The sequence below is a fragment of the Ambystoma mexicanum genome, chromosome 2p (genome assembly GCF_040938575.1).
Source record: "Ambystoma mexicanum isolate Mex_15411 chromosome 2p, UKY_AmexF1_1, whole genome shotgun sequence".
Classification (NCBI taxonomy): Eukaryota; Metazoa; Chordata; class Amphibia; order Caudata; family Ambystomatidae; genus Ambystoma; species Ambystoma mexicanum.
In genome coordinates, this window is record NC_090923.1 from 1157149753 (window position 1) to 1157177070 (window position 27318).

Below are 27318 nucleotides of genomic sequence, written 5' to 3' on the forward strand. Positions count from 1 at the left end.
CAACATCCATAAGTGCTGTAAGTACTGCGACGAGGAGGCCCTGTGGAGAGGTGCTTAGAAAGGATCAACCACTTCGTTGTTGGCCCATTACAGGTGACGCTCTTGCCATAAAAAAATGAGTAGAGTACGAAGAAGGAGGAAGTGGTCAAAGTAGTAGTGGTAGTGGTGGCAGCAGTGGTTAGCAGAAGTGTAGAGATCCTGGAAGTGGGAGACCGAGGAACAGACTGAAGGAGCAAAAATGTGTGAACAGACAGAAGTGAAGTGGAAGAGCGGCAGAAATAGACCAGAGAGGGAAAAACCACTCAACGTAAAGTGGATGAGTGTTTCACTAAGGAAAGAAGAAGTGGAACAGAGGAGAGGTCTCAGATGTCAGACAAATGGTGAAAGCTTCCACCAGTGTGACAGTGGTGTGTGGAAAACAATAAGGAATAGGGCAGCATCGCAAAGACGGATGAAGACACACCGTGGAAGCCCAAGAGCCAGTAGAAACCAGGGCTTCCTTCAGTGGGGTCAGTGCTGTCTTTGCACACAGAACAGGAGAACTAACACCCATGTCGACCCGGCGGAATACAGGCACAGCCTGCAGAATACCACTGGTGCTTACAGAGTGGAGATGGGTGCCGTGACAGGCGAAGAACATTGGCACGCTGGGTTTATTTTACAGTGGGTCCCTGGCTGCAAGGTGATACGACAAGTCCCGAGGACACAGGCTTCCTTTGCAGGTGCCAGCAGCGTCAGGATACCACTCGCCACTTTTAGAGAGCAGAACCTGTCAGCCACCCCCCTTCTTCTACTACGCTGACGGGTAGAGCAAGTCACAATCCTGAAGACACCCATACAAGGTGTTATAAGCGGAGGCATTGTGGGAAGCCGTGAAAGTAGGCATAGAAGAACGGAGCAAGTGGCAGAAGCTCCAAGACACCAAGCTGACACAAAAAAGTGGCAAACAGCAAACAGTTTGCTGCCAACCTGAAGTGAAGCCCAAAATCCTTGTTGGGATATCACCAGTACCTCGTAGGGGTGAATAAAAACAACAGAGGTGGTAAGAAATACTTATTAATTGTTTTGAAACATTGCTCAGCATCATTATAACTATTCTGCTTAAACACCATTAAGTTGGGGAAACTAATTTGGACATAACATTGTCGATATCTTGGTAAGAGAGTATTTTACCTCTGCCTGACACTGGGGAAATTGCAGACTGACATTTGCCCACACATAACACAGTAATAAAGGAAAAACAGGGAAGTGGATTTTCCCCCTGGCATTATAAAGCCACCTTATAGGGAAGAAGATCTCTTCCCAAATAGTGGGCGGTTAACAAAATGAGAGACTCATACTGGGCATACAAAACAGGAAAGACAAGGGAAGGGGATTTTGCCCCTGGCATTATAAAGGTCCAACAATAACACCAGGGATTAGGATTGTCCCCTTGGCATTATTTGGAATACTAGTGATGGGATAAAGAACACTAGTAGGTTGTGGAGAAACAGCCTAAAGTACATATTATTTTCCCTAGCAGTAATTTTGTGGTACTTGAGTGTGAGGGTCAGAATAGGTTTGCAGATTCCGCTTGCGGTTCTCAGCCTCTGGATTGGTCAGCTCTCTCCCACGTGTGCTAATATATAATGCAATTATAAATGTAGAGCAAAGCAAGCTCTGGAGGCTAACTACAGTGTCTGGTATTGCAGTAGATCTGTAGATGTACAGACTGGATGGAACTATTGATCACCACTTCTCATAAACATCTAGTTCTAGCAGAGTGGATGGCATAGCCGGCAGAGACCCGGAAAACCTAGGTGGAATATTGTAGTTTTGCGTCCATTTCACTTTAAGGGTTGCTGGTATAAAGCAGCAGGGTGATAAGATAGAAAGTCAACGAGTTTATGATCAGCTCATGTGTTGAGCACTAGTTGCACAGATGAATGCAACCAGCATGTCTCAGAACTAGGTTTTCCGCCAAAAGCATTTGGCCCTATAAGTATGTACATTTTCAAAAGTGTTCAACCGTTAATATGATGCACCTTCCCCAACAAAATGAAAACTATTTCACACTATGAGATTTATATACACTAACCTAATTTTTACTGGAAGACATGGAGAAAATGCAGTTGCACAGTGGAAATACTGGAATCTATGTGATCACTGCTAAATAATTACTGCAAATGCCCGAATGTCGATTTCTGCGGGGTCTTTGCACTTTTTTCTCAGTTAAAAACAGGGAGATCCCTGCAGCCACCCCCCATGCCTGATGAATACCCTTACCCCACTTACCGTCTATATGTGCGAAAAAAGGTGCAACAAAAATGGGTCCCACACACATTTTCGGCCTGGCAGTAATGGGATTGGACATTTTCATCCTATACCAAAATACTGCAAGTATGCATTATGTAACATACATTTTTAGGAAGGGAATTGCAGATTATCTTTTAAAAACAATAAAGTGAACATATACTGCCTTTGCCAGACAGGATATAGTATGATAGAAATATCAACCCGATTACTTCGCATTTGCAGTTATTTGAAAAAGAGAACGTTTGCCTAGCAATCTCACAAACGCATTGAGCAATTTTCAGAGTGGAGGAGATTATTACTGCTGCACTCTCTCTCGATTTAACCTCTGTGAACTTGCAGTGAATTTATCAAAGATGGTGGAGGGAACCCCAAGACCAAGAAAGAAGTGCCAGGCCAGCTGTGCTTTTCTTGAAGAAGAACATTTAAATAGCTAGCTGTGCTATACGATTGTCAATTTAATTAGCAAACCTACAGAATTGCATAGCAAATTGCAATGCAACACTGCTTATTTTATGCCTTGTTGTACCTAATTTCTAACTGCAACAACTGATTTTGGCCCTATGTCATGATATTAGGAGTGCAGGACATAGAGGCATTTGACCCACTCAGGAACTCACTCTCTAATATTTTTGGTGGCCTACTGTGAATACCGACATCCGTCAGTTTATTTCAACCTGTCACGTATGCGCCCAGAATAAATGACCTACCACTACCATTGTCAGTAAACTTTAACAACCTAATCTCCCTTCTAGATGCTGGGAAGTAATAGCTACTGACTTTGTAACTGATTTACCTGCATCACAGGGAATTACCACTATAATGGTGACCATTGATGCCTTCACCAAGCAAGCACACTTCACCCCTCTACCAAAATTGCCTGTGTTTTCCTAAAAGATATATGTAATTTGCATCGTCTACTGGCTGTTATCATTTCTGACAGAGGACCGCAATACACCTCTCGTTTTGGTTTGCTCCAGCCTCGGAATTCAATGTGCCCTCTCTTCAGGTTATCACTCCCAGACCAATGGTCTTACAGAGAGGATAAACCAAACCATGTAACATTATCTATGCTGTTTTTCTACATCTGCACAAGAAGACTGGGTATCACTGCTGCCACCAGCTGAATTTGTATACAATAACACCTTGCACTCCTTCTTGTACAACTCTCCTTTCTTCTGTGCCTATGGTTTTCACCCAACTACCTTTGCGGTACCAGTGCTTGCTGCCACCCACATACCGTCTGTTAACCAGCGTATCGCTTCCATACAAGAAGGACACAAACTAGCCCTCCGACAACTACAAAAATCATGTGAACAAGTGAAAAGCTATGGCGATTAGCATTATTCCCAATAACCTCCCTATTCTATTGCAGATTCGGTTTGGCTTTCAACCAAGTATCTACCAGAAGACTGATCTTTCTGCACTTTATATGGGTCCATTCCGTATCATCAAGGTCATACACTCTGTCGCCTGCAAACTGGCCCTACCTTCCTCTTGGAAAAGAATACACCTGGTTTTTCATTCTGCTTTTCTTAAACCTGCCTTATTATGCGGACCATGGCGATCTAAAGCTACTCCTAAACCAGTATTGATTGATGATGTTCCAGAATATGTAGTCCATAAAATCTGTGATTTACACTACTTCCGAGGTACACTCCAATACCTGATAGACTGGGCTGTATATGATATCACAGAACACTCGTGGGAACCTGCATCCAATGTGATATACTGCTCCATTGCGTTTCGCAGGAATCCGCCTCATAGGTCTAGTCTTCCACCCAAGATGGCACCCTCCCCTGAGACGCGCCACAGCATTTATCGGAGGATGAGACGGAGAGCGGACACGTCTCAACTTAGGTGAAGTACCAAGGCTGTGTATTTTCCTTTTTCCTGCTATATCCTCTTGCTGAGACTCCTTGCTGCCCTTCTTGTTTTTTTCTCCATTTCTCTGCTTCCTGTTCCCTGTGTATCATTTTACTTCCTTTTCCCATTTTGTTCCTCCCAAATTGTTGTTTTTCAATTTTTGTCTTCATTTCCCAGATTGCTTCCATCTGTCTTTCGGCCTTCTGGAACAGTTATCACCACTCTTGGAGTCCATTTGTCATCAAGGGTTTTTCTGGCGCTGCCTCTTCCCTCTTGGTTCCAACATTAGGTTTCTTGCTTCTGATATTCCGGTTCAATCCCGAAAAACAGGATAAGTACCATCATGCTGGTTCCCCAATCTTCTACCGCCATCGTGCAGAACAAGTTAGGCGGTAAGTGGGTCGTTTGTTTGTCTTTAACTAGGGAACCTCACACTTTGGAAGATGACAGGGAGAAGATTAATGGAGCAAACTAAACAACAATTGTACCATGTCTCAACAAATTCTGTGGCACGCAGCGAAAGCCATCATTAGAGGTATAATGACTGAAAAAGGTGCAAGAATTAAAAAGGGCGAGAGGGAAAAGATGGTGGGGTTAAAGGCACTTATTAATAATTTGGAGAGAGAATGCACAAATATCCCCTTACCTCAGAACATTTCCCTCCTTTCCAGAGTAAAATGAGCTAAATGAAATGTATATAGCAAAAGACCAGTTCCTACATAGGAAAATGGGAGCGGTTTTATGACCAAGAGAACAATGCAGAGAAAATGCTAGCCCGTCTGATAAGGTCACAACAGCAATCCATGCTGTAAAAACTGGAGCAGGCCATATCATGACAGATGCAGGCACATGTTGCGAAGCATTCAGTGCCTAATATCAAACTCTACATACAGCAGACCAAGTAGGGAATGATACCCATTATGACACCTTTCTCAAAGCATTCTCGACTCTTAAGATATAGACACAGACAGCTAACGACATGACAGGCCTGATATCACAGAAGGGCAAGTTCAAGTAGCAATTTCCTTGCTAAATAATGGGAAAGCCCAGGGCCCACACCGGTTCGCAAAAGATTTTTTAAGAGTTTTTGTGAGGTAATAACCTCACTTTTAACCAGACTTTATAATACTTTCCTATATCAGACCATTATTCCTCAATCTAAAACACAAGCTAAGATTAAACTGATCCCATAAAGACCTGCTAGAATGTGGCACCTATTGCCCAATATCCCTCTTAAACAAGGATCTAAAGATTCTGACTAAGATACTAGCTGATAGGGTACATAAGAGCATTAAGTAAATTGTACAGATGGACCAAGTGGGTTTTATTACCAACAGATCCTCCATGGATCACCCATAATAGACATGCCAATTAAATTGAAAGGCACACTGACCTTAGTATCTGTTGACGCAGAAAAAAACTTTTGACGGAGTTTAATGGTCTTTTCTGGCCAGGGCACTAACAGAATTTGGTTATGCTGAGACATTCATTAAATGGATGCAAATATTATATGTTGCCCGACAGCTACAGTCCTGACAGGGTTAGTGACCTCATGGACCTTTACTTTGACAAGAGGCACATTACAGGCGGGCCCATTGTCCCTGCTATATTTTGTATAGCTGTAGAACCTCTGGCCTGTCAAATCAGAGAGGACAAGAGGATACAAGGGACCAACATGGGGGACATAGAAAGCATATTTTTCTTGTATCCTGACAACATCTTGCTTAGATTAATTGAATCTAAAAAAGAACTGCCAAACGTTCTAGAAATAACTACATAATATGGACTTGTCACGGGTTATAAAATAAACTGGGATAAGACTGAGCGCCTTAAAGTAGGAAAGCAGAATAACCAAATCAGCATGACGGAAATCCCTCTGATCTGGACAGCCACAACCCTTAGCTACCTAGGTATAAAAACAGACCAATCCCTTCACCAATTGCCCAAAATTAATCTAACTTACCTTTGGGAAGACATAGAGCGCGACCTTAAAAGCAAGTATACTCCCCCTGTCTTTAGCACATAAAGTTTCCCCTGTTTAAAATGGTTTCATGCTGTATTTACTTAGAATAATTCAGATTAACCTCCTGGCTAAATACTTTAGAAAGATAAATAAACCCTGCACAGCATTAATTCGGCAAGGCAAGAAAGCTAAAATTAAACTAACTACACTATACAAAGGAACGATGAGGGCCGACTAGGTGTCCCAAACGCCACAAAATACTACTGGGTGACAAGATTTGCACTACTAGCTAGATTTCAAAGTATGGGAAATGAAAGACCTAAATGGGCCACCTATGAAGACTTCTTTTACAAATCCTTCAATACGATAGACCATCTTTATCAAGGCTACACCTGATAGCGAACTACAATACAGTCTGACACCACTAGAGGCAAATCTGATTAGCCATACATAAGCAAGATTGAACTCTGTTCCAGAGCTCTGATATGGTGAAATATATTCCTTCAAATAGACAACAGGAAATTCCACTGGCAGTGCCGGGAGGCTAATGGAATAAACTATACACCACTGCTGTACAGGAGTAGCGTTTGGCTCATTCCTAACGTGTGCTGAACAATTCCAACTACCTAGAACAGAGTTCTAAAGATACCTCCAAATCAGACACTATTTCCATCGCTGGTTAACCTCCCTACTCAGGAATGGTCTGCAAAAATTCATATACTCAGACTACCTTAAGAATCATACATTCACCAAGAAAACTATTTCTATATCATACATTACTTCAAAGTAAACAGGGAAACAGTCTTCAATGCCTGAACATTCATGGGAAAAAAGACCTCGGATGGGAACTTTCGTATGTACTCTGGGCGAAAGCAAATGAAAGAGATGCATCAGAGATGCCAACACACATCAAATGTCTTACAAAATCGGATACGGACACCATGGCAGTGTTGGAAGTTGCAGATGTACAATTGGAACTGTCAAACCAGCGGTAAAATGAAAACTCTGAGCTCTGGCCAACGTAAGAAGGATTATCCTAGGACACCGGAAGGGGAAACTACCTGACCAATACACCAAATGGATAAACCGAATGGCAGAAGTAGCACCTTTCAAATTTTATTTCGTAGAGGCTCAGTGGAAGAGGCGAGGGGAATTTGTCTATGGGACACATTTATATCAATTTTGTAAAAGGCAAAGTGTTAAAAAATGAAGTCTCTAAGGAAGGCACCAAAAAAGAAGGAGCAGAATACATGGTGTTTTATTCTGTAAACGAATGTATTGTTCGTCCAATAATCATATATTAGACTATGTTACTGTAAGTGGTTTTGTTTAACTGAGTCCTTCAAGTAATGACTGCGAATTCCTCTTACATCAAGGGTATGAAAAGAGATTTTTGCTGGAAATGTTGGGTTTGGAAAAAAGATGGAACCAAAAAAGTCTGGCTATTTTGCAAATTTAAAATGACTTTCAGAAACATACAGAGTGGGCAAACGTATTAATGTGAAAAACTGTGTATATAGTTCATGAGAACATAAAGCCTGGATTTTACTGACTTCCCAGCTCATATGATTGTCAATAGTGAGGCCATTTATCAGTATATGTGCAGTAGACCGTTTTGTGCATAGACCTGAAAGACAAGCCAATCACCTTGACAGGACAATGTTTAACCCCTAAAAGAAGATAAATCCCCCTTCACAATGGGAAATAATTTCTATATTACTTCAAATAAATCCTTAATCAGCAGTGGTGAAAAAAGAAAACTGAGAAGGTGATTTCCTGTAAGCAGTAGTACCTGCTCCATAGAATATTCTAGAAGAAAACAAAGGGCCTAATTTCATCAGATAAATGAGGTAGGGTAGTACCTTATCTTCCAGGAATGAAACAGGATGATGGCACCATATGTGTTTACTTATTTACTAATACGTTCTAGTGGATGGTCTGCTGGACTCTTAGGATACACAGGCAGTCCTCAGGTAGACATAAGTGCTGTGGCAAAGTGTTACAGAAAACAGTGAGGTCAGAAACCTCTTGCAAGGAATACAGACTTAACACAGGGAAAAACCTCTTCACTGTCTAGTACAGGAGCTGTGCAGCACCTTGAGTAAGAGAGTGGGCTAGTAGAGAAATCAGAGGTAGCGTCTTGGTTCGTAAAGTGGGAGCACTCAGAAGGTAAGAGGTGGAGAGGCTCGACAGGTGAGAACTGTTAGGCTGACTGCAGAAACAAAATCATAGGCTGATATAGAGAACACAGAGTAAGAGTGATGCTCAGACATCAGCCAGCTTGTGAAAGAGACGTACCCACAACTACCCCCGGAGAAGTAGAGGACATACACCACAGTCCAGTCTGCCCCTGAAGAAGGCAAAAGTACAGAAGGGGGTCTCTGGAAATGTTTGCACACAGAAGGGACAAGTTACTTACCTGTAACTGTTGTTCTCCAGCATGGGTCTGGCATGGATTCACATGCTCATGAATATTCCCCGTCGTCAGGCTGGGAATCCTCGGTATAGAAAAAACCAGTATCAGTTTCGTTTCTGATCTGTCTTTCGTAGTAAGAACCAATCACTGGTCTCTGCGTCATACTGACCACATCAATGACTGCCCTCTACCTAAGCACCGCCTCTGGCAGCCATCTTCAGATTTGGAAGCACGTGAAGTGGCAGTATGACCAAGTGAAGAGCCACAGAGGGGTAGGCGGGAGGGTTCGCATGTGAATCCATGCCAGACCCATGCTGGAGAACAACAGTTACAGGTAAGTAACTTGTTCCTTCTCCAGCATGGGGTCTGGCATGGATTCACATTCTCATGAATAAAGAATACATAGCAGTACACACATGCACAACCACGGGAGGTGGCAAAGGCTCAACATTAAGCAGTACATCAAACTCAACATTAAGCATCTTACCTCCTCACCAGGCTCACCTCAGGCGAACAGGTTGCGCAGCACTGCTTGGCCGACCCTGGACTCCTCCCTGGAATCCCGATCAACGCAGTAGAATTTCGTGAAGGTGTGCGTCGACCTCCACGTAGCAGCCCTGCATATGTCCAGCAGGGGCACACCAGAAAAGAACGCTGTGGTAGCTGCGATCGCTCTGGTGGAATGGGCTCTCGGACGGCCAGGCAGCGGTCGGTTTGCCAACCGATGACAGTACATGATACAGCCGGAGAGCCATCTGGAAATGGAAGCCTTCGAGAGAGCCTTCCCCTGATTGACAGGTCCAAAGTTCACAAAGAGTTGTGACGTCTTCCGAAAACACTTCGTGCGGTCCACGTAGAACTTCAGCGCTCTAGCCACATCCAGCGAGTGCAAAGTCCTCTCAGCCGGCGACGAAGGCGACGGGAAGAACACAGGCAACACCAAGGGTTCGTTGAGATGGAAGTCCGACGGTACCTTGGGCATGAAGGAGGGGTGCGTCCTGAGCACTACCCTCGTGTCGTGAAAAGTCAAGTACGGGGCCTTGCAGGAAAGGGCCTGGATCTCTCCCACCCGTCGTGCGGAGGTGATGGCCACAAGAAACGCTGTTTTCCACGACAGAAACTTCAACGGGGCCGAGTGCAGAGGCTCGAACGGAGGTCCCATGAGCTTGGTCAGCACCACGTTGAGCTCCCACGCCGGGGCCGGAGCCTTCACCGGCGGGAACGATCTGAACAGTCCCTTCATGAACTCTTTCACCAGACGATGAGACCACAAGGACGTCCGGCCCGTGGTTCTGGTGTATCGGGAGATCGCAGCAAGATGAATCTTGATGGACGCGTGTGCCAGTCCAGCTTTGGCCAGCGTCAGCAGGTACGGCAGTACCTGGGGAGCCGTAATCCGTAGAGGGTTAATCTTCTGTGCGTGGCACCAGACAGAGAACCTCTTCCATTTGTGTCCGTAGCATTTAAGAGTCGAGGACGCCCTGGCCTTTGCAAGAACCTCTCTGCAGTCGGCCGGTATGTCGTATCCTCCAAACTCTAGCGCTGCAGGAGCCAGGCCTGCAAGTTCAGCGATTTCGGGTCGTGGTGGAGGATGGCGCCTCCTTCCCTGGAGAGTAGATCCGCGTCCACCGGCAGCTTGATTGGCGGGGACGCTGACAAGTCCAGAAGGTCCGGGAACCATATCTGCCTCGGCCACGCAGGTGCGACGAGGATCATCCTGCACCGTGGCCTCTTGAGCTGGTTGACGAGCCGGATTAGCAGTGGCAAAGGAGGGAACGCGTAGAGGAACAGGCCCTCCCAGGGGAACGAGAAAGCATCGCCCATGCTCCTCGCCTGGGGAAACCTGCTGGCGAACCTCCGGCACTTGGAGTTCGTCGCCGTCGCGAACAGGTCGATCTGGGGTGTGCCCCACCGTCGGAAGAGGCGATCCACTAGATCCTGCCGTAGTTCCCACTCGTGGCACGAGCGCAGCTCCCTGCTGAGTGAGTCGGCGATGGTGTTTTTTATCCCTGCCAGATGAAACGGCACCAGAAACATCCTTTGGGCGACTGCCCAATGCCACAGGTCCTGCACCTCCTTGGACAGCGCTGGGGACCTGGTTCCGCCCTGTTTCCTGATGTAAAACATGGTGGTGGTGTTGTCGGTGAAGATCCTCACCACCTTGCCCTTGAGGGACGGAAGGAAGGACCTGAGGGCCCAGAACACTGCACGGAGCTCCAGGACGTTGATATGGAGGGACTTCTCCGTCGGGAGCCAAAGGCCTCTCGCGTGCAGATTTTCGGTGTGCGCTCCCCACCCTTCCAGGGAGGCATCCGTGGTCACTGTCTCCTGGTGGTCTGGGGTCTGGAAGTCCATGCCCGCCGTCAGATGCGCGCGGTTGCCCCACCACCGGACCGCTCGGCGGAAACTCTCGTCGAGTGTGATCCTCTCCTCGAAGCCGCCCGTCGTTTGGATCCAGCGCGCGTCCAGGAACTCCTGCAACGGGCGCATCCGGAGCCTGCACATGGGAATGAGGTAGATGCAAGAAGACATCATTCCGAGGAGGGACTTGATGGACCTCACCTTGGCCGCGTCGGAAACCAATATCCGCTGTACCTTGCCCAGGATGGACCTGGTCCTTTCCTCCGACGAGGAGGCCAGAAGGGACACTGTGTCGAGCTTCGCTCCCAGAAACAGTGCGTTTTGCGCGGGTACCAGGTGGGACTTGGCGTAGTTCACGGAGAATCCCAGATCCGTGAGAAGTTGGACGGTCCTTGCCGTGTGCTCCACGGCGAGCTCCCTCGTCTTGGCTCGGATGAGCCAGTCGTCCAGGTAGGGGTAGACGTGGATCCCCTCGCGGCGCAGCTGCGCCGCCACCGGTGCAAGGCACTTGGTGAATACCCTGGGTGCCGACCGTAGTCCGAAGGGGAGGGCTTTGAACTGGTAGTGACGCCCTTGGACCACAAACCTGAGGAATTTTCGGTGCCCCTTTAGGATGGGAATATGGAAGTAGGCATCCTCCAAATCCAACGACGACAGGAAGTCTCCTTCCTCCAGCTGACCCAGGACGTGCTGGAGGGTGACCATCCGGAACTTCTGCGCCTTGATGAACTTGTTCAGACGTCGCAGGTCTAGGATGGGGCGCCATCCTCCCGTCTTCTTCTTCACGAGGAAGTATCTCGAGTAAACTCCGAAGCCCCGAAGCCTCTTTGGGACGAGTTCGATGGCGCCCTTCCTGAGCATCGCCTTTACCTCCAGGAGAAGCTGAGGGACGTGAAGCTCTTTCCTGGCCACGGGGGGGACGCGCGGGCACCTTCTTTGAAACTCGAGCGCGTGGCCCCGGGCTAAGGCGTCCAGCACCCAACGGTCGGTGGAGATGGACTCCCACACGCTGACGAAGCTCGCCAGCCGGCCTCCCACCGGGGTGCTTCGGTGGGGGCCCGACCCCACGGCCGGTTCAATCCTGTTTCGACGAGGCTTTGCCGCCTTGACCTCCTTGGCGACGACGGCGGGGTCCGCCAGATTTGCCTCGTCCTCTGTAGGCCTCCTGAGACGACGAGCGGGCCGCTTGACGGTAGGTGGAGAAACCGCCGCCGGAACCTTTGGAGGCGCCCTTGCCTCCGCTGCTCCGAAAGGGCGTCCGTCGTTGCTGCAGAACCCCAAGGGCCCGGGCCGTCTCAGTGTCCGCTTTAATGGCCTGAAGGGAATCGTCCACTGTTTTCCCAAACAGGTTGTTCCCATCGAACGGCATGTCCAGGACTCTGGTCTGTACGTCTTGACGGAAGTCCGTAGCCTTGAGCCATCCACGCCACCTAAGGCACACGCCGTTGCCCAACTGGCGAAACCCAGTGTCGGCGATGTCCGTCGCAATAGTGATGGCGTGGTCCGACGCCACCTCACCTTCCTGTAGGATCTCCAGGGCATCCGCCCTCTTGTCGTCCGGTAGGAAGTCCAGCAGGGGGGCCAGTTTGTACCATAGCTCCCTGTCGTAGCGGGCCACGATAGCCAAGGCGTTGGCCGCTTTAATCGTCGTCGCTGCAGACGAGATGACCCTGCGTCCCATAGCGTCCAATTTCTTTCCCTCGCCGTCCGGTGGGGAAGTCGATGTGGAGGCCGCACCCCCCCCCCGCTTTCTTCCTGGCCGCCGCGGAGACGACGGAGTCCGGGGTAGGCTGCGCCCGGAGGCACAGCGGGGCCGCGTCCGGGACCCGGTACTTCTTCTCGTACCGGTCTCTTCTAGCTGGCGTCGTGGAAGGGTTCTTGAGGAGGGCGAGGCCCTCATCCCAAATGTCGTCCAATAGAGGCACCGCGAGGACCGTCTTCCTCTTGGCCTCGCGCCGTTGATAAAGAAATCCTTCCTTTTTCTTCTCCTCAGGGCAGAGTTGGAAAAGCTCGGATGCCCTGGCGATCATGGATTGGAACGATCCAATCTCGTCGGGCGGGGAAGCCCTGGTGGGAGGTGACGACGGTAGATCCTCGTCGTATACCTCGTCGTCCGTACCCGTCGCTGCCGTGTCAGTCCCCGTATCATCCCCCCGGGTGGACGGGGAGGAGGGCTGGACGGGGCGCGACGGCTGAAAAGGAGGTGGAGGGTGAATCCTTCTTTTCTTGGGCGGGGGAACACCAGAAGGTCCCGGTTCAGGATCCCCCGACGGGAGAGGTTCCTCCGTCGGCAACGGTAGTCTCGTCCTTATCTCTGAGCATAAGGACTGTATAGCCAACAAAATGGCCGCCGAGTTGTCTTGCGGCGCTGGCAGAGGGGAATCCGACGGGCGATAAGGGGCCCCGTCGGCACCCTCGACGATGTCGTCGTCACCTGCGTCGGGATCCATCCCGACGGGCCGGTCTTCTTCCACGCCAAGGCCGTGGCTTAAGACCTCGATCAGCTCTTCCTCCGAGGTTGAGGCCGAATCTACGACGACGCCCTGCCCCCCCTTTATCTTCCCCGCCGGGGATTTCACGGGGGTCCTATCAATGGGCACAAATGAGGACTCCCTCCGAGGTGGCAGGGAGACTCTTAGCCCCGAGGTCGCCACCACTGGTGTAGCCTCCACAGGCTGAGCCAGGGCCGCCGCGACAGTATCGATAGAGGGCTTGGCCGGATGGATTAAGGCCTTCACCACCTTAGGTGCGCTCACCGCCTTATCCTTGAGGGGGGGGGGGGACACTGCCTCGCTCCCCCTCCGATGGGGCCTTCGAGCTCGACCGGGGCCTCTCCAGGAGCTTCGCCGGGTGCTCGCCCTTCCTCTTACCCGACCCAGAGCGTTGGCTCATGGCTGAAGGTGCCGGGGAGGGTGCGCCCTGCCTGGCGCCCGTAGAGCCCGACCGTTCGGCGCTCCCGGGGCCAGCGGACTCGCGGTGCTTGGCCTTGTGTTGGACCCCCGTCGCCGGGGCGTCCTCAAAGGTCTTAGAAGACCGCTCGGATTTCTTCCTCTTCTTCTCGCCTGACGGGCTCTTCCCTTCCAGCCAGTTGGCGAGACGTTGATGGCGGTCCTTCATGGTCCGCTCCGACATATTGCCGCAAAACGCACAGTCCTTCTCCACGTGCGTCTTGTCCTCATGTAAGCAGTAGAGACAAAAGGAGTGTTCGTCCTCCTTAAAGACGTTCTGCAGCTGGCATCCAGGGCAGATCCTGAACAGCTTTCCGGGCGTCGAGCTTCCCTTCTCCTGGGCCATGTCCGGGCCTGAGAAGCTTCTGGAGTCCTCCAAAACGTAGCTCGACGAAATCTTCACCCTTGAGGGGCGCAGACGAATCCGACATGGGTCCTCGTTGATCGGATGGAGAGTCGGTGGAGCTTGAGGCTCTTTTGACCGAAAAAACGAAGTTTTTGAGAAAAAACGTGAAAAAATAGCACTAACGCTCGAGAGCAATAGCACGAGGATCCCAACACATGAACGTGCGGTAAAAATCTGAAGATGGCTGCCAGAGGCGGTGCTTAGGTAGAGGGCAGTCATTGGCTGTGGTCAGTATGACGCAGAGACCAGTGATTGGTTCTTACTACGAAAGACAGATCAGAAACGAAACTGATACTGGTTTTTTCTTTACCGAGGATTCCCAGCCTGACGACGTGGAATATTCATAAGCATGTGAATCCATGCCAGACCCCATGCTGGAGAACTACTGAAGACAACCAGACAGGACCCCAGAGAACAGATCAGTCTAGACAGGCATTGCTCGACAGTGTATGAGTGGATAAGACTCACAGTAATAGCGTGTTACCCGACAGCCAATTTGGAAATTAACTGCATCAGTTCGGAAAACGCAGATTGCCAGGGAAAAGTCCTCACTTCCATCCTGCTCCATATGCAGTGGCCATGCCTTGGAGCAGGCGTGGTACCTGCCTCTGACACATCCACAGCCACCATACCTGCATCCTCAGTCCCCGCAAGCCCTGTGCGGCCGACCCGGAGGAGTGCACGGCACTCGGAGATGCCACCCCCAGACAACAAAAAGTCCAGGAAGTAGAGTGCCCCGACAATGGGAGTGGGGCACATGGTTGTGGGTAAAGGGGACCATTTCATGGAGTACATTTGGGGACTTTTGGGGTTTGTTGGGTGGGTTTGGGAGTGCACTGGGGTTTTTTGGGGTTTGTTAGGTGGGTTTGTGAGTTCACTGGGGTTTTGTGGGGTTTGTTGGGTAGGTTTGGGAGTTCACTGCGGGTTTGGGGGGAGTGGTTACATTTTTCTCTGTTAGAACAAATACACCCGTTGTGTGCAAAAAAATTCAATGGCTGGACATTGTTCATTTTGTGTATATCCATTTGTGTGACGGTGTTCAGTGGCCAACTTCCAACAATCCCAGTGTACATGTCCACATGGACCCAGTGTGTTAGTGACACATGTCCATCATAGTCCCTGTGGGTCAGAAGTATTCGTGAATCAGTGCTTGGCGTACTGCATGGCCATCCCGTGCATCACGTACTGGCAGGGGGGCTACTTCACCTCCGTCTCCATCCTCATCATCCTCACCCGGTGCTTGCATGTCAATGTCAGGTGGCGGTGGTGCATTTCTCCGGACGCACATGTTGTGCAGCATGACACAGGCCATGGTGATCTTTGCCACCTTCTCAGGACGATATAGGAGTGCCCCACCAGCCTGCTTAGGCAGCAGAAATGCGCCTTCAACAGGCCAAAGGTCTGCTCAATCACAACACGGGTACGGGTGTGCACACGATTGTTCTCCTCTTCATGGCTGTTTCGCGGGTTCCGCACAGGGGTAAGTAGCCACGGCCTCAAGGGATATCCTCCATCACCTGCAACCAGATACACATAGGTGTATGTCACTCTGAGCTGCCACCTTCAGGATGCACAATCATGCCCGCAGCTATTTGGTGTGGACATGCACATGTCCCTGTACGTATGCAAGATTGTTATGTTGATGCATACTATACTGTTATGAGGCGTGGTAGTCTGGATGGCGTTCAATAGATGATGCAGGGTGTATTAATGCATGCTGAAGCGGATGTACTGTGGTTGTACGACAATGTTTAGCCTCCCGTTCATGCTGTGTATTCTACACTGTGCATGGTCACACTAGCCACATTGGCACAGTTGCAATCCTGTTCAGTCATGCATTGCTTTGTCATACCCATGGTGGCCTGGTCGTGCCCCTTACTTGTTGTCATCGATATGCATATATGGTAAAATGTGTGCCAGTGATGTGTCATGTTCTGTTTGGGAGGTTCAGGTCAGGGGTTTTTAGCTCTGCATGCATTCGACAATCACCAACATATCCCACCCAGGTGGAGTATGCACCCCGCCTTTCCCACCCAGGTGGAGTATGAATTCCCCCCCTTTCCCACCCAGGTGGAGTATGCATCCCCCCCCTTTTCAACCCAGGTGGAGTATGCATCCCTCCTTTCCCACCCAGGTTGAGTATGCATCCCTACACATCAGTGCCCCAAAGCACTGCCATGGGCCAGTTGGGCAACTCACCAAGCAGCCAGGCACGTGGTCCAGCATGTCGCTCCATGTGACGGGGTAGCGTGGAGTTGTGCAGCACCATGGCATAATGTGTTGATCCGGGGAATCGGGCGCAGCAATGTGTGATGATCTTGCTGGAGTCACATACCATCTGCACATTGATGGAGTGGTATTGCTTGCAATGGCGGTACACCGCTTCTATGGCATGGGGGACTACCAATTCTACATGGGTGCAGTCGAGGGCACCAACACAATTGGGCATGCCTGCCAGTGCATGGCAGCCTACTTTGGTGTCGGCTATCTCCTGGGCAGTCCGTGGTAGGGATATGTGGGTGCTAGCGTGCTACAGGAGGGCATCCAGCACTTGGTTCAACATGCGAGAAAAAAGTGGTTGTGAAATGCCATGCAGCTGCCCCACTGTGTGTTGATAGGTGCCTGTGGCCAGGAAGTGGAGCACAGACAGCACCTTTAGTAGCGGGGGGATGGCAGTGCGTATTTCTATGAGGCTGGCAATGTCGTTGCCTATCATGTCCACTATGGTGGTGATGGTGTCCCGGTCCAACCGGTACAAGGTGTGCATTTGCTCAGGGGTTAGGTTGAATGGCCTGGGTCTGATGCGAGGGATTGGTGGCTGCCTACAAGGCACTGCTGGCTGCGCTGGTGGTAATTGCTGGGCCTGTCTCACCCTCCTTCTCCTCCTGCGTCTCCTCTGTGCTGCCTGTTGTTGCTGCTGTTGTTGTTGTTGTAGTTGGTGTTGTTGCTGTAGTTGTAGCAGTATTGGCATGTCCTCCAGCGCCATGATTGCAACAGCTAGTGGTAGCATTTTGGTGTTGGAAGGGGTGTGGTGTGTGAGTGTGCTCGTTTTATACTGGCCCAGCCTCCATTGACTCCACCTGTGGTGATTGTGGGCACCTGTGGCAGTTGGCTTGATTGCTGATTGCTGTTTGCGGGTGGTCCGCGATGCCTGTATGGCCGGCATTGTGCAACCCGTGATTACCGGCTTCTGGATGCCGGTATTTGCATGTCCGCGTGGGTTGTGATGTCCTACTATTACCGGCATGCCGGTATTTGCTCCCAGAAGTGGCGCGTGTACGCGCCCATGCCGCTATTAGAGGCACTGTTATTTATGGTGCCGCTAAAAGCGGGTTGTCGGGTCAGAATACACCGGAGTGGTAAGCGATGCCGGTAATCTTTTACCGGCATCGTTTTTCCATTACCGCCAAACTCGTAATGAGGCCCCCTATGTCTAAAAGGCTATTTACTTGCCTGGTTGTGCGTCCCCATGTCTTCGTGACACACCACTAAGACATATGCTGATATTGGACCCAACACCGTTTGGAAAAGGATCGCTAAAACCAAGGAAGTCTTAGATATCGGATCACAGTTAATGTACATGGTCTGAATGCAAATCCAAGTTCCTGAAAGGGAAAAAAAGGCACTCATAATAACTTAATCCCAAATGCAGCCCGTATAACTGAGCCTCCGGGTTGGTAGCATATTGGAGTTAATGAGGGGTGTTCGACAGGCCAAGAAAAAATACTGGTGACAGAATCATCTTCTCTGGTTAGGCCGTCTCTGCAGGGTTAGAGACACTGATCAGCCAACATATGGGTAAATATGAATTCTGTGTCATTGCAGAGTTGATGCTACTGACTGCATCTCTTTCAAAAAGATCTGGAGGAGTTACTGAGGTGAACGGGAAGAATAGGAACTGATAGCATTGTCATGTTATTCCAAACCTCAAGAAACGCTGTACGTTTGAAGCTGGTGAAGAACACTGATTTCTCTTTCTTTTTGGTTGCTAAGAAAAGAGCCAATGTGTGGCTTCTCTGGTTCTCATATCTATTCATTTGCTAAACTCTGCTTGGAGATTCAATGAACAATCATTAAGAGAGCCTGTTAATACCCAGTGGTATTGATTTGTGAGTTATGGAGGAAGGGCTAGTGAGTGGTCTAGTTGGGAAAAGGGCCACTAGCAAGGTCAAAATAGTGTCTGCCAGTGGGATGATAAATCCACGAATGGTGGTGGAGGCAGTGATGGTGTGGGGCCATTTGCAGGAGGAGAGGGAGACATGACCGCCATAATAATATTATTAAAAAGGATTTCATTATAGGTGTAATCATAACCTGATGCAATTTCTTGAACATGGTTTCTTCCTCATAAAACTGTGGAGACCTCATCCTTGCTGAGAGAGCTGACCCCATGGCAAGGTCTTCTTTATTGTTGAACGATGTAGCCAGTAAAGAGTCTGGTACTCTGTACATGGCGAAGTAGGGGTCAAAACCCAGACTCTACTATAGGTGAAGGTGACCTTTCTGCCCTAGGCCGGAACAGTCAGACAATGCTTCCCTTCCCGGCAGGATTTTGATGCACACCTCCTTCATGTTTGGTCCAAAGTCCAGGACCAATGAGTCATGCTGTCTATTGTCCCTATCTTGATGGAGTGGTTGACTACAAATGATATTGAAAAGGCGTGGGGCACACCACAGAAAGCTCAGCCGGAGCTAAAGTTTTCTTGCTTAGACATGATTTTGAGGTCCCTGCTCCTCCTGACCTCTGCCATACTCCCACAGATCCAGACAATGTAAGGAGTCAAATTGGGATGCACCACTTGAACAATAAGAGAGCATTAATGTGTTCTGCTTTGGTTCAGAAAATATTAGATGAATCAATTACAGACTCCCAGATACATTCCGGCCCATCCAATTGTGGTGGCCCACCCAGCATTCTGACAGCAAGGCCAGATGTATTCAGCTGAGTTGATAACTTTGGTCTATTCCAGCTGCTAGGCTTGAGTGGACCCTCTGTGTGACTGACAATCTTGGGCTGATGCCGCCCCTCCACAGCTAAAGCAGGTAACACATGCACCAGAGGGTCACGTGAAGGACTTGAGAGCTCCACTCAGTTTGGCAATTCAATGGAAAAAAGTCGCCTGGCTGGGATGCCTCTGAAAATAAAGTGGGAAAAGGCTTACTCACTTTTTTACTTTCAAACACCACGCCTGTAAAGTCCTTTAGGGGAGGGCATCGGAAGGTACCCTCCCACCTGGAATGGAGTTCCAAAATGGATAGTGCATCTTAGAAAAACAAGATGGGCTACAGATGGTCGGACCCAATGCACTCCAAGCGCGACCCAGGCGGGTCAGAATCTAAGAAAGCCTCGCTGTAATATAGTCTGAAATCCCTTGCTGCAGTGCAATGCATGCACTGAAAGCTTCTACAGAATGGATGCCCGGACATGAAAACAAAGAAAGGAAAATGACATCACAAAAGGCACAGGGTGTTCAGGTATCCGTTTTTAGTAGGGTGATATGCCGCAGTAGGAGCAGGGACTCTTTGGGCACATAATGGGGTCAGTTTGGATGCGTGCGGCGAACAACAAACGTGTGATAAACCATGTGTAAAGGGTTTCGCCAGTTATTTTGATGTATTTGTAAAGCAGAGCAGCAGCACAGATCGAAATGCAGGCCCTGCAACCCCCATTCACTACATCTGAAAAAGAAAGGAGCATGTGGTGTTTGCATGGATTCATGGAAATCCATTTAAATGTCGCCCACCATGCAAATACATGTGGGAGTCATTTACCAGTGTATTCATTACGAGTTGTAAAAAATGCACAGAAAAGCATCTACTCGTATGTGGTCTTCTATGTGCCATATAGGAGGTTGAGCGAAATTAAGCCCTAAAGTGTTACAGCTCATGAATAAGCAAGTATTCGCTAGGATTATAGTCTTGCAACTAATGAGAACTAATCATTGGATGGACACAGGTTGTTAGAGCTCAATGGGAGTAAATACTGGTTGGACACAGCGTTTTTCAGCTCTGGAGAAACAGGCATTGCTTGTATGGAGGATATTACTGTGTTGGTGGACAATTTACTATTTAGACAGAATATTACGACTCTGAGTGAGCAAGTCTTGAATGTACAGAGGGTGCTTCACCTGTGAGGGTGAAAGCGTTGCTTGGGGCAAAGGTTTATGGATCTTTGGTGCAGGTATTAGTCAGAAGCAGGCTACTGGTATTAATGTGATGCATGGTTCCACAAATAAGTATACAAATAGCAGAGAGTGTACTGGTTGGGCGCAGCCTTTTACAGATCAAACAGAGCAGCAGGTACTAGTTGGATGCTGAGTGTCACATGTGCAGAGAAATAGCTCATTAATTACTCACTCTAAGAACTCACCATAGTCAGGCACATAGCCGTTCCCTCTCCTCAAAATCAGATGAATCTTGTTGCCACCGGTGCGGATCTGCTCCACGGCATCTGCATGGCTCATGCCTGCGGTGCAAGTCCCATTAATCTCCATTAGTTGGTCGCTCACCTATGACAAAAGGGGTTAGAGAGGCGTGTAAAATATAGATTTCTCGGATATCTGCTGTCATCCTTTTTAGTTTGGGCTAAAAGCCCAGACTATTGCATTAGAGTACAGATGGTGAGAAGAGGCATATGAGGAGGGACACAAAGCTTGTAGGTATTGTTTGCTTATTTGCCCAACCATTGACTGCTCATGGCCATTTTAATCCCTATGGCCATTCCCGCCCAGTTTCTGCTGCTCCCCACCCAAAACACCTTCTCATGGGCAGCTCGCCTTAATCAAGCCTTACCATCAAACGTTTCACTTGAAGTGCCTGCCAGTGTTTTTTCAAAGCAGTCTTCTGAGAGTTAATGACTGGTGTAATAAACATGTCTTCAGCTGCTCGATTTATTAGCACTCTGCGTGTCCTTCACTGAAGTCCTGTTAAAAACAAGCACTGGCAAACCAACAGTTTTGGCGTGTGTATATATTGGGCATTTGTCAGGCACTGCTATTAGGTGCCATGGTAATCACACCATTTCGCACCTGCTACCATCAATGGCTAGTTAATCCCACTACGGCAGTGCCTTTCCCATGCCTACACACATACCCAAACTGTTGGCATTGCCAATGCTTGTTTCTTCTTCCAGGTACCCTAAAAATTGTTTATTCGCCGGTAATCTTAATCACTCCAGGTTTTCTCTTCTTGAATACAATCCTCACAGATTAAAGGGGGTTCAGCTTCCTGAGACAGGGACCCAGCTGCCATATCTGTTAGTCTTGAGTAAAATTAAACCTAACTCTGCGACTCTGTGTCATAGTGGAAACATTATGCCTTTCCGAAATGCTCCTAAATGAATGTCACATATGAAGCTATTCACTCTAGTAATGGACATTAACACTGAACAATGGATGTCCAGTGAATAAAGGAGCACATCTTCTGAACAGGACGGACTATAGACCAGCTGTTTCTTCTAGGCTGAATGACAATACCATGCTGGAAACAAAGGAAGGACCCAATTTCAAAAGATACTCATTGGCGAAAACAATCTGCAAAACAATATGTTTACAAGACAGGGGTCCTAAATCTCGCACGCAACAAGCCAACTACACCACCACAAGAAGCATACTTCCACCAAAGTCTTTAAATTACTATCCATGCCTCACAAAGGTTTAAGCAGTGAGCACTGCAAAACCCAAATAACCAGGGACTGGTGCTATGAAAACACCATGTATCTGTGTGAAGGTTTGGAAATTAAAATACAATAGAGATGATGTAAAGTATAACGTTCCATTTCGGCTACCCGCCCCCCCCCCCTCCCGGTTCCCTGAAAGACCTAATTAAAGCCCATTGCAAGAGTAGTTACAGACAACACCAAACTGAACACCTGTTGGAGAAAGGGTCAAATGTGGGCTATATCACCATCCCACATGGGAATCCCCTTGGGAGAATACGACCAGTGATGGGTGTGACAAATCCAAGGAATTTGTTCCTTCTCCCAAAGGGGAGCCACCCCATTAAGGACTAGGGAGGTGTTCCCACAATACAATATCCTCCCTAGTGGGCAGGGCAAGCAGGACACCATTGGGGGTGGTCCACCCCTGGACAAGGACTGCAGAAGCAGATATTCCCGTTCACCTCCCTTCAGTGCTAAGTCCCAGGCATTTGTTGGGTATATGGAAATTGGGCAGGATAGCCCCTTTAAGGTGGATGGCTGGGCCTCTGACTTACCTCGATGACAGCCTTATGGTGAAACCCAGAGACAATGGCATGTCTCCCTCCACTTCAAGGAGGGTATAAAATACATCAGGAGACCAAGAGAAAGAGAGCCCAGCCGAGGAGTGAGAGACTTCGGCTTGCACTGCCGCACAAAAGAGAAGTCCTGCCCCTTCAGCAAGAGCTGAATGGGAGAGATACGCAGTTGGCATGGTGGGCAGGAAGCCGGAGCAGCCTGCAGAGCGCTATCTACTCTATGGTGGCATAGATCCCACCAAGTCTTGCACCGTTGAGAGAGGAAACTGCTTTCCGAGACGGAAGAAGTACCAGCGGCTCCTCTCAGACAGGAGGAAAGAACCGAGGCAAAATAGCCGACCATGAAGTCCAGAGTTAGGACCGGGAAGTGGGTGCGCGCATGACCAGGAGACATCGCCTCCACAACTGAATCCCACCCATGGAGTGAAGGTACGCAGCGTTGTACGGAAAGCGGGTAAAGGGGGTGGTGAAGCAGGTCTATTCGGGGCTGACATTCAGAAGGGGTAAGCAAAACCGACAGGGAAACCGCAACCAAAGCAAAGCCATGCAGGCCAATAGCCCACACAGGGCTGAAAACCAGAAGTCCCCAGGAGGAGGTAAGAGAAGCCATAAGAGCGACCATAACCAAAGCAAGGCCCGTAGCCCACTTGGGGCTAATAATCGGAAGAACCCAGAAAGGGTTGAAATAAACTATGACCACAGACAGAACCTAAGTCAGGCTAGACAAGCCCCTGGCCTACCCGGGCCAATAGCAGGAATATCCGTACAGGAACAAGGAGAAAGTGGTGTTTGCTAAAGACCAACAGGCACAGATCAGGGGACCTCATTAGGTTCAATACATCCCTGAGAAGGGCATAAACCAAGAACTGTTCAGACTAACATATAAAGCCGTTTTGTGTTCATTAAATAGTAAGAGACATTTCTTTTGTGTGTTATTTGTTCACTGGAGCCACCAGGCGAGAGCTGGAAGAGACCTTTTGTTGGAAATAACTTTTTGTTTGTTCATATGGGATCCATCAAATCAGGTACCAGAAGAGACTTCTGAGAAAACCACCCACCACCTAGTGAACCCAGCAGGAGAACCACCCTATTTTAAGTCATAACTATTGTCTTTCTTTCTTTCATGGTAGGACACATATTAGGGTATCGTAGGTTTTGATGGAGGACAAGGTTTATTTGTTCAACATCCTGACAAGCACCCGTTTGTTGTTTTTTTTAGCATAGGGAACACATCAAAGTGGTAGGACTTAGAGGGGGTTTGCTTTAATTCCAAATAAAGAGTTGTGTTAAACATGCCCTCTTGTCCGTCTCCTATATCTGACTTACCACAAGGGGCAAAGGGTCATGTAGATCCTATCTAGAGTGATAGACAATCAACACCAGCTCTTAAGACATTGGAGACTTCCTCTCAACAACCAAAAGCACAGGCAGAGGGATCAAGAGAGTCAAGCTGATAGGAGACATGCTCTGACAGTAGAAGGATTCAGTGGGAGAATGCACTGTGGTGAGTTCCCCAAACTCCCCATCTCACTATGTGGCGAAAGCGAGCCACTAGGGACTTCGTTGGTCCAGCTAATACCCAATGTGCCTCCCAAAAGGTGGACGAGAAGGGATCCCCAGTATTTCTATGCTCCACAAGATGTGGTAGTTCCTACCCACAAGAAGAACTGTAAGCTGCTGAAGATAGAATACCCAGAAATCAGACCATATGGCGGGGACTTGGAAAAGCACCAGAAATGGAACCAGTAACTTCTAACCAATAGAGGAATCATTAGGGCATGTTCACAGAATTCAATAGGTAGGCTACATCCTATGGCTTATCATCAGCAACCTCCAGGAAAGAAAAGTAAACTTTGAACGCTGGTAGAAGGGTGGCAGAATATCAGCTGCCTAACAAGGACCCTGAATGTGGGGGAGATTGAGAAATACTCTTTGAAGATTGTGTGACTACTGTGATGAATCCAGCGATATCATCACTCCCTATCTGGGGAAACTCTCTTCCCATCTGGCCAGGAAAGAGCAGCCACTACCTGATCCCGACCCTCGTGGTGGCTGCCTGATAGGAGTATCATATGGGGGCGAGAGGACCCTCATGAAAGGGAGAGAGACTGGTTGCAAGAAACATGGCACACACCTTATAAAAACCACCAAGTTCACAGACTGTTGTGGCTTATTGTGATATTAAACCCGTCCAAGCATCTTACACTGGCATCAGCGTTCCTGCTGACAAATTATACCAAAGTACTGAGATGAGAAAGAAGACTGGAGTGATGAAGATTACTAGAACCAAGAAGCCTACACTGCTTTCTAGTTGTTAGTGGGAGCTACATAGTAGTGGGCCGTTAAAATACCCATCAGCTGTGCAAATAGAGAGAGTCACATAGAGACACTGCAGAAAGAACATTGCTGCATGTGTAGTTGGTTGGACGCTGGAAAGCAAGCAGAGTTCTGCCCAACACTGTCAGGCTGCTGGAAACGTTGCCCAGATAAAGTCGAGAAGCCAAAGGTCTGTCGTTGTGAGGTTAACAGCAGTGCGAGGCTGTCAGGAGATGCAGAAGACCAGGCAAGAAGCGGAGAAAGGGCGGAATGCTGTACCAAGCTGCCGGCAAGCCACAGCAACCGCAAGACGATGCCAAGAACGTCAGAGCAGCCAATAAAACGGTGTGCCCCAACAGGAAAAGCGGGACACCAGGGCGCTTCAGGTGGGGAAAGTTAAGGCATCTGCAAAAGCGGTGGAAATCTCTGTGACAAAGAGTAAAAGTAACAAATGAGAAGGTGGAGGGTCGCTGGCCCAATTGATGAGAAGGGCATGGACAAGGCTGTTTCCAAGTAAAGTGTGCAAGTCTGAAACCTATCTACGTTGTGAAAGGTCCTGGTAACGGAATAAACCAGGCACTGTCCGAGTTTGGCAACCGCACCCAAATATATGTGTAGAACATTGTGATGGCAAGTCTGGTGACCTGCACCTGAAAGGAAAAATAACTTGTTGTGAAGTCCTGGCAGGAAAGTATACCAGGCAAGTCTGAATGTAAAGCAAATATTGTGGGGTCCTGGCAGGAGAGTAAACCAGGCCTAAACTGAATGTGAAGTAAATATCGCAAAGTCCTGGATGGAGTAAACCAGGCCAAAAACTGAATGTGCAAATATCATGGATTCCTAGCAGGAGAGCAAGCCAGGCCAAAGTCGATGCAAGTCTGGAGACCCGCATTTTAAGAGCATGAAATCTAGGGGAAGGGACCCATACCCTAAGTGGAATAGTTGTAAAAGAACTGTGAACTGTAAAGAAATGTGAAGTAAGTCAAGGGTTGAGGAAAAACCCTTGAGTGTGTGATGCTAGGGGAAAGTGATCCCATCCACTCCATTGGAAAGTTGTCTTTTGCCAAGGAAAAGAACTGTGGTAGAGAGCCGAAGAGAAGCTGAAAACTCGAGGGAAGGGAAGACCTTCCCCCATCGTTCTGAGGGCTGTGAAACATTGGGGAACATTAATCATTTGTTCAGTTGTGCACCTTTTGGAACTTTATGTTGGAACATTAAAGAATATTACAGATGGTCAGTTGAAAGACTTTTTCTCTTTGCACCTTTTCTTAGGTTTAGCTTGTAAGGGTCAGGATAGGATTTTGGACATAGGCCAGAGACTTTTTATATTTTTGGACATTCGGACACTGACATCCTTTAGTTTCGTTGAGGTAGGGAAACCCCTCAGTGTTAGGGTGAGATAGGCCTTTCAGCAACCCTTCTTTTACTTTAATACTAGTTTACAACAACCATTACGATGTCCTTGTGTCTGAGTCTTACTCCTGATTAATTACAGTACGGTGAAATTCAAGGCCTAGGAGAAAACTGTTCTGAAGTCTGTAGATAAGGGACCTGATGTAAAGCCTGAGCCCAAGGACCCAGAGGGAACAGTTGTAAAGCTTGAAAGTCAATGGGCCTCATTACGAGGAAGGCGGTAGAGGGATAACGGCGCCGGTAGAGCTGCCGACCCCGTTATCCCTCTTCTGCCTCATTACGAGGTCTGCTCGCGGGTCCCGCAAAGGACGTCTGGTAAAACCAGGCGCCCTTAGCGGGACCCGCTAGCAGACCAGGATGCTAACAACGTGCCTGTCATTAACAGGCCAGTTGTTAGCATCCTCCCCATTCCCATTGAGCCCTAACAGGGCTCAAATGGGAATGGGGATGTACCGGGTCCGGGTTCCAGGAAAGGGAATTACCGGGCCCTCCAAGGTCAGAATGGCCCGGTAATTCCTCCTTCCTGGAACCCGGACCCCTGTATGGGGGTAGCAATGCCTCTCAAAACGGCATGGCTACCTCCATACTCGTAATGAGGCCCAATGTCCGATAGGGACCAGTTGTAAAGCTTGAAAGCCAAGGTCCTAGAGTGACCTTTGATAAAGTCTGAAACTATGGTCCAGGGAGACCATGTCATGAAGACCTGAGATACATTTAAGAGTAGGAATGCTGAGTACATCTCTTAAGTGGTCAGTACTGAGATAGATATGTTTGTGCACCACCCAGAAGGGAGTAAGCTGAACAATAAAGGCTGCTACGCTTGTAACTGTATCACGTTGTTTTGCTGAAGTAAATTACAATGTGGTTGTATATAGGTGGGAGTGGTAGTGGTGAGGAACGCAAGGTACTTTTGATGAAGTAAATGACCACGTAATAATTTACTTCGGCAAAGGAACATTGAACCGCTTGTGACACTCCTTGAAGCAGCCAGTGAGAGTCGGACTTCACAGAAGTAATGGAATTTTGAGGCAAATACAGAGTGCTCGACTGAGAAGTCCAGACTATAAGTAGCTTATGAGGGAGTCTTGCCATAGACTGTTTG

The 27318-nt window shown here is 48.6% G+C and overlaps 1 protein-coding gene across 8 annotated transcripts in view; it reads right to left on the reverse strand.

Annotated features, from left to right (window-relative positions):
* MAGIX (MAGI family member, X-linked) overlaps positions 1-27318 on the reverse strand; it is a 916967-nt gene that overhangs the window by 95730 nt on the left and 793919 nt on the right. For all 8 annotated transcript variants that reach the window (XM_069645279.1, XM_069645280.1, XM_069645282.1 and 5 more), the window contains one exon: positions 20623-20761. In XM_069645279.1, coding sequence (XP_069501380.1) covers positions 20623-20761 — 139 coding nt within the window. The remainder of the gene's footprint in view (positions 1-20622; positions 20762-27318) is intronic.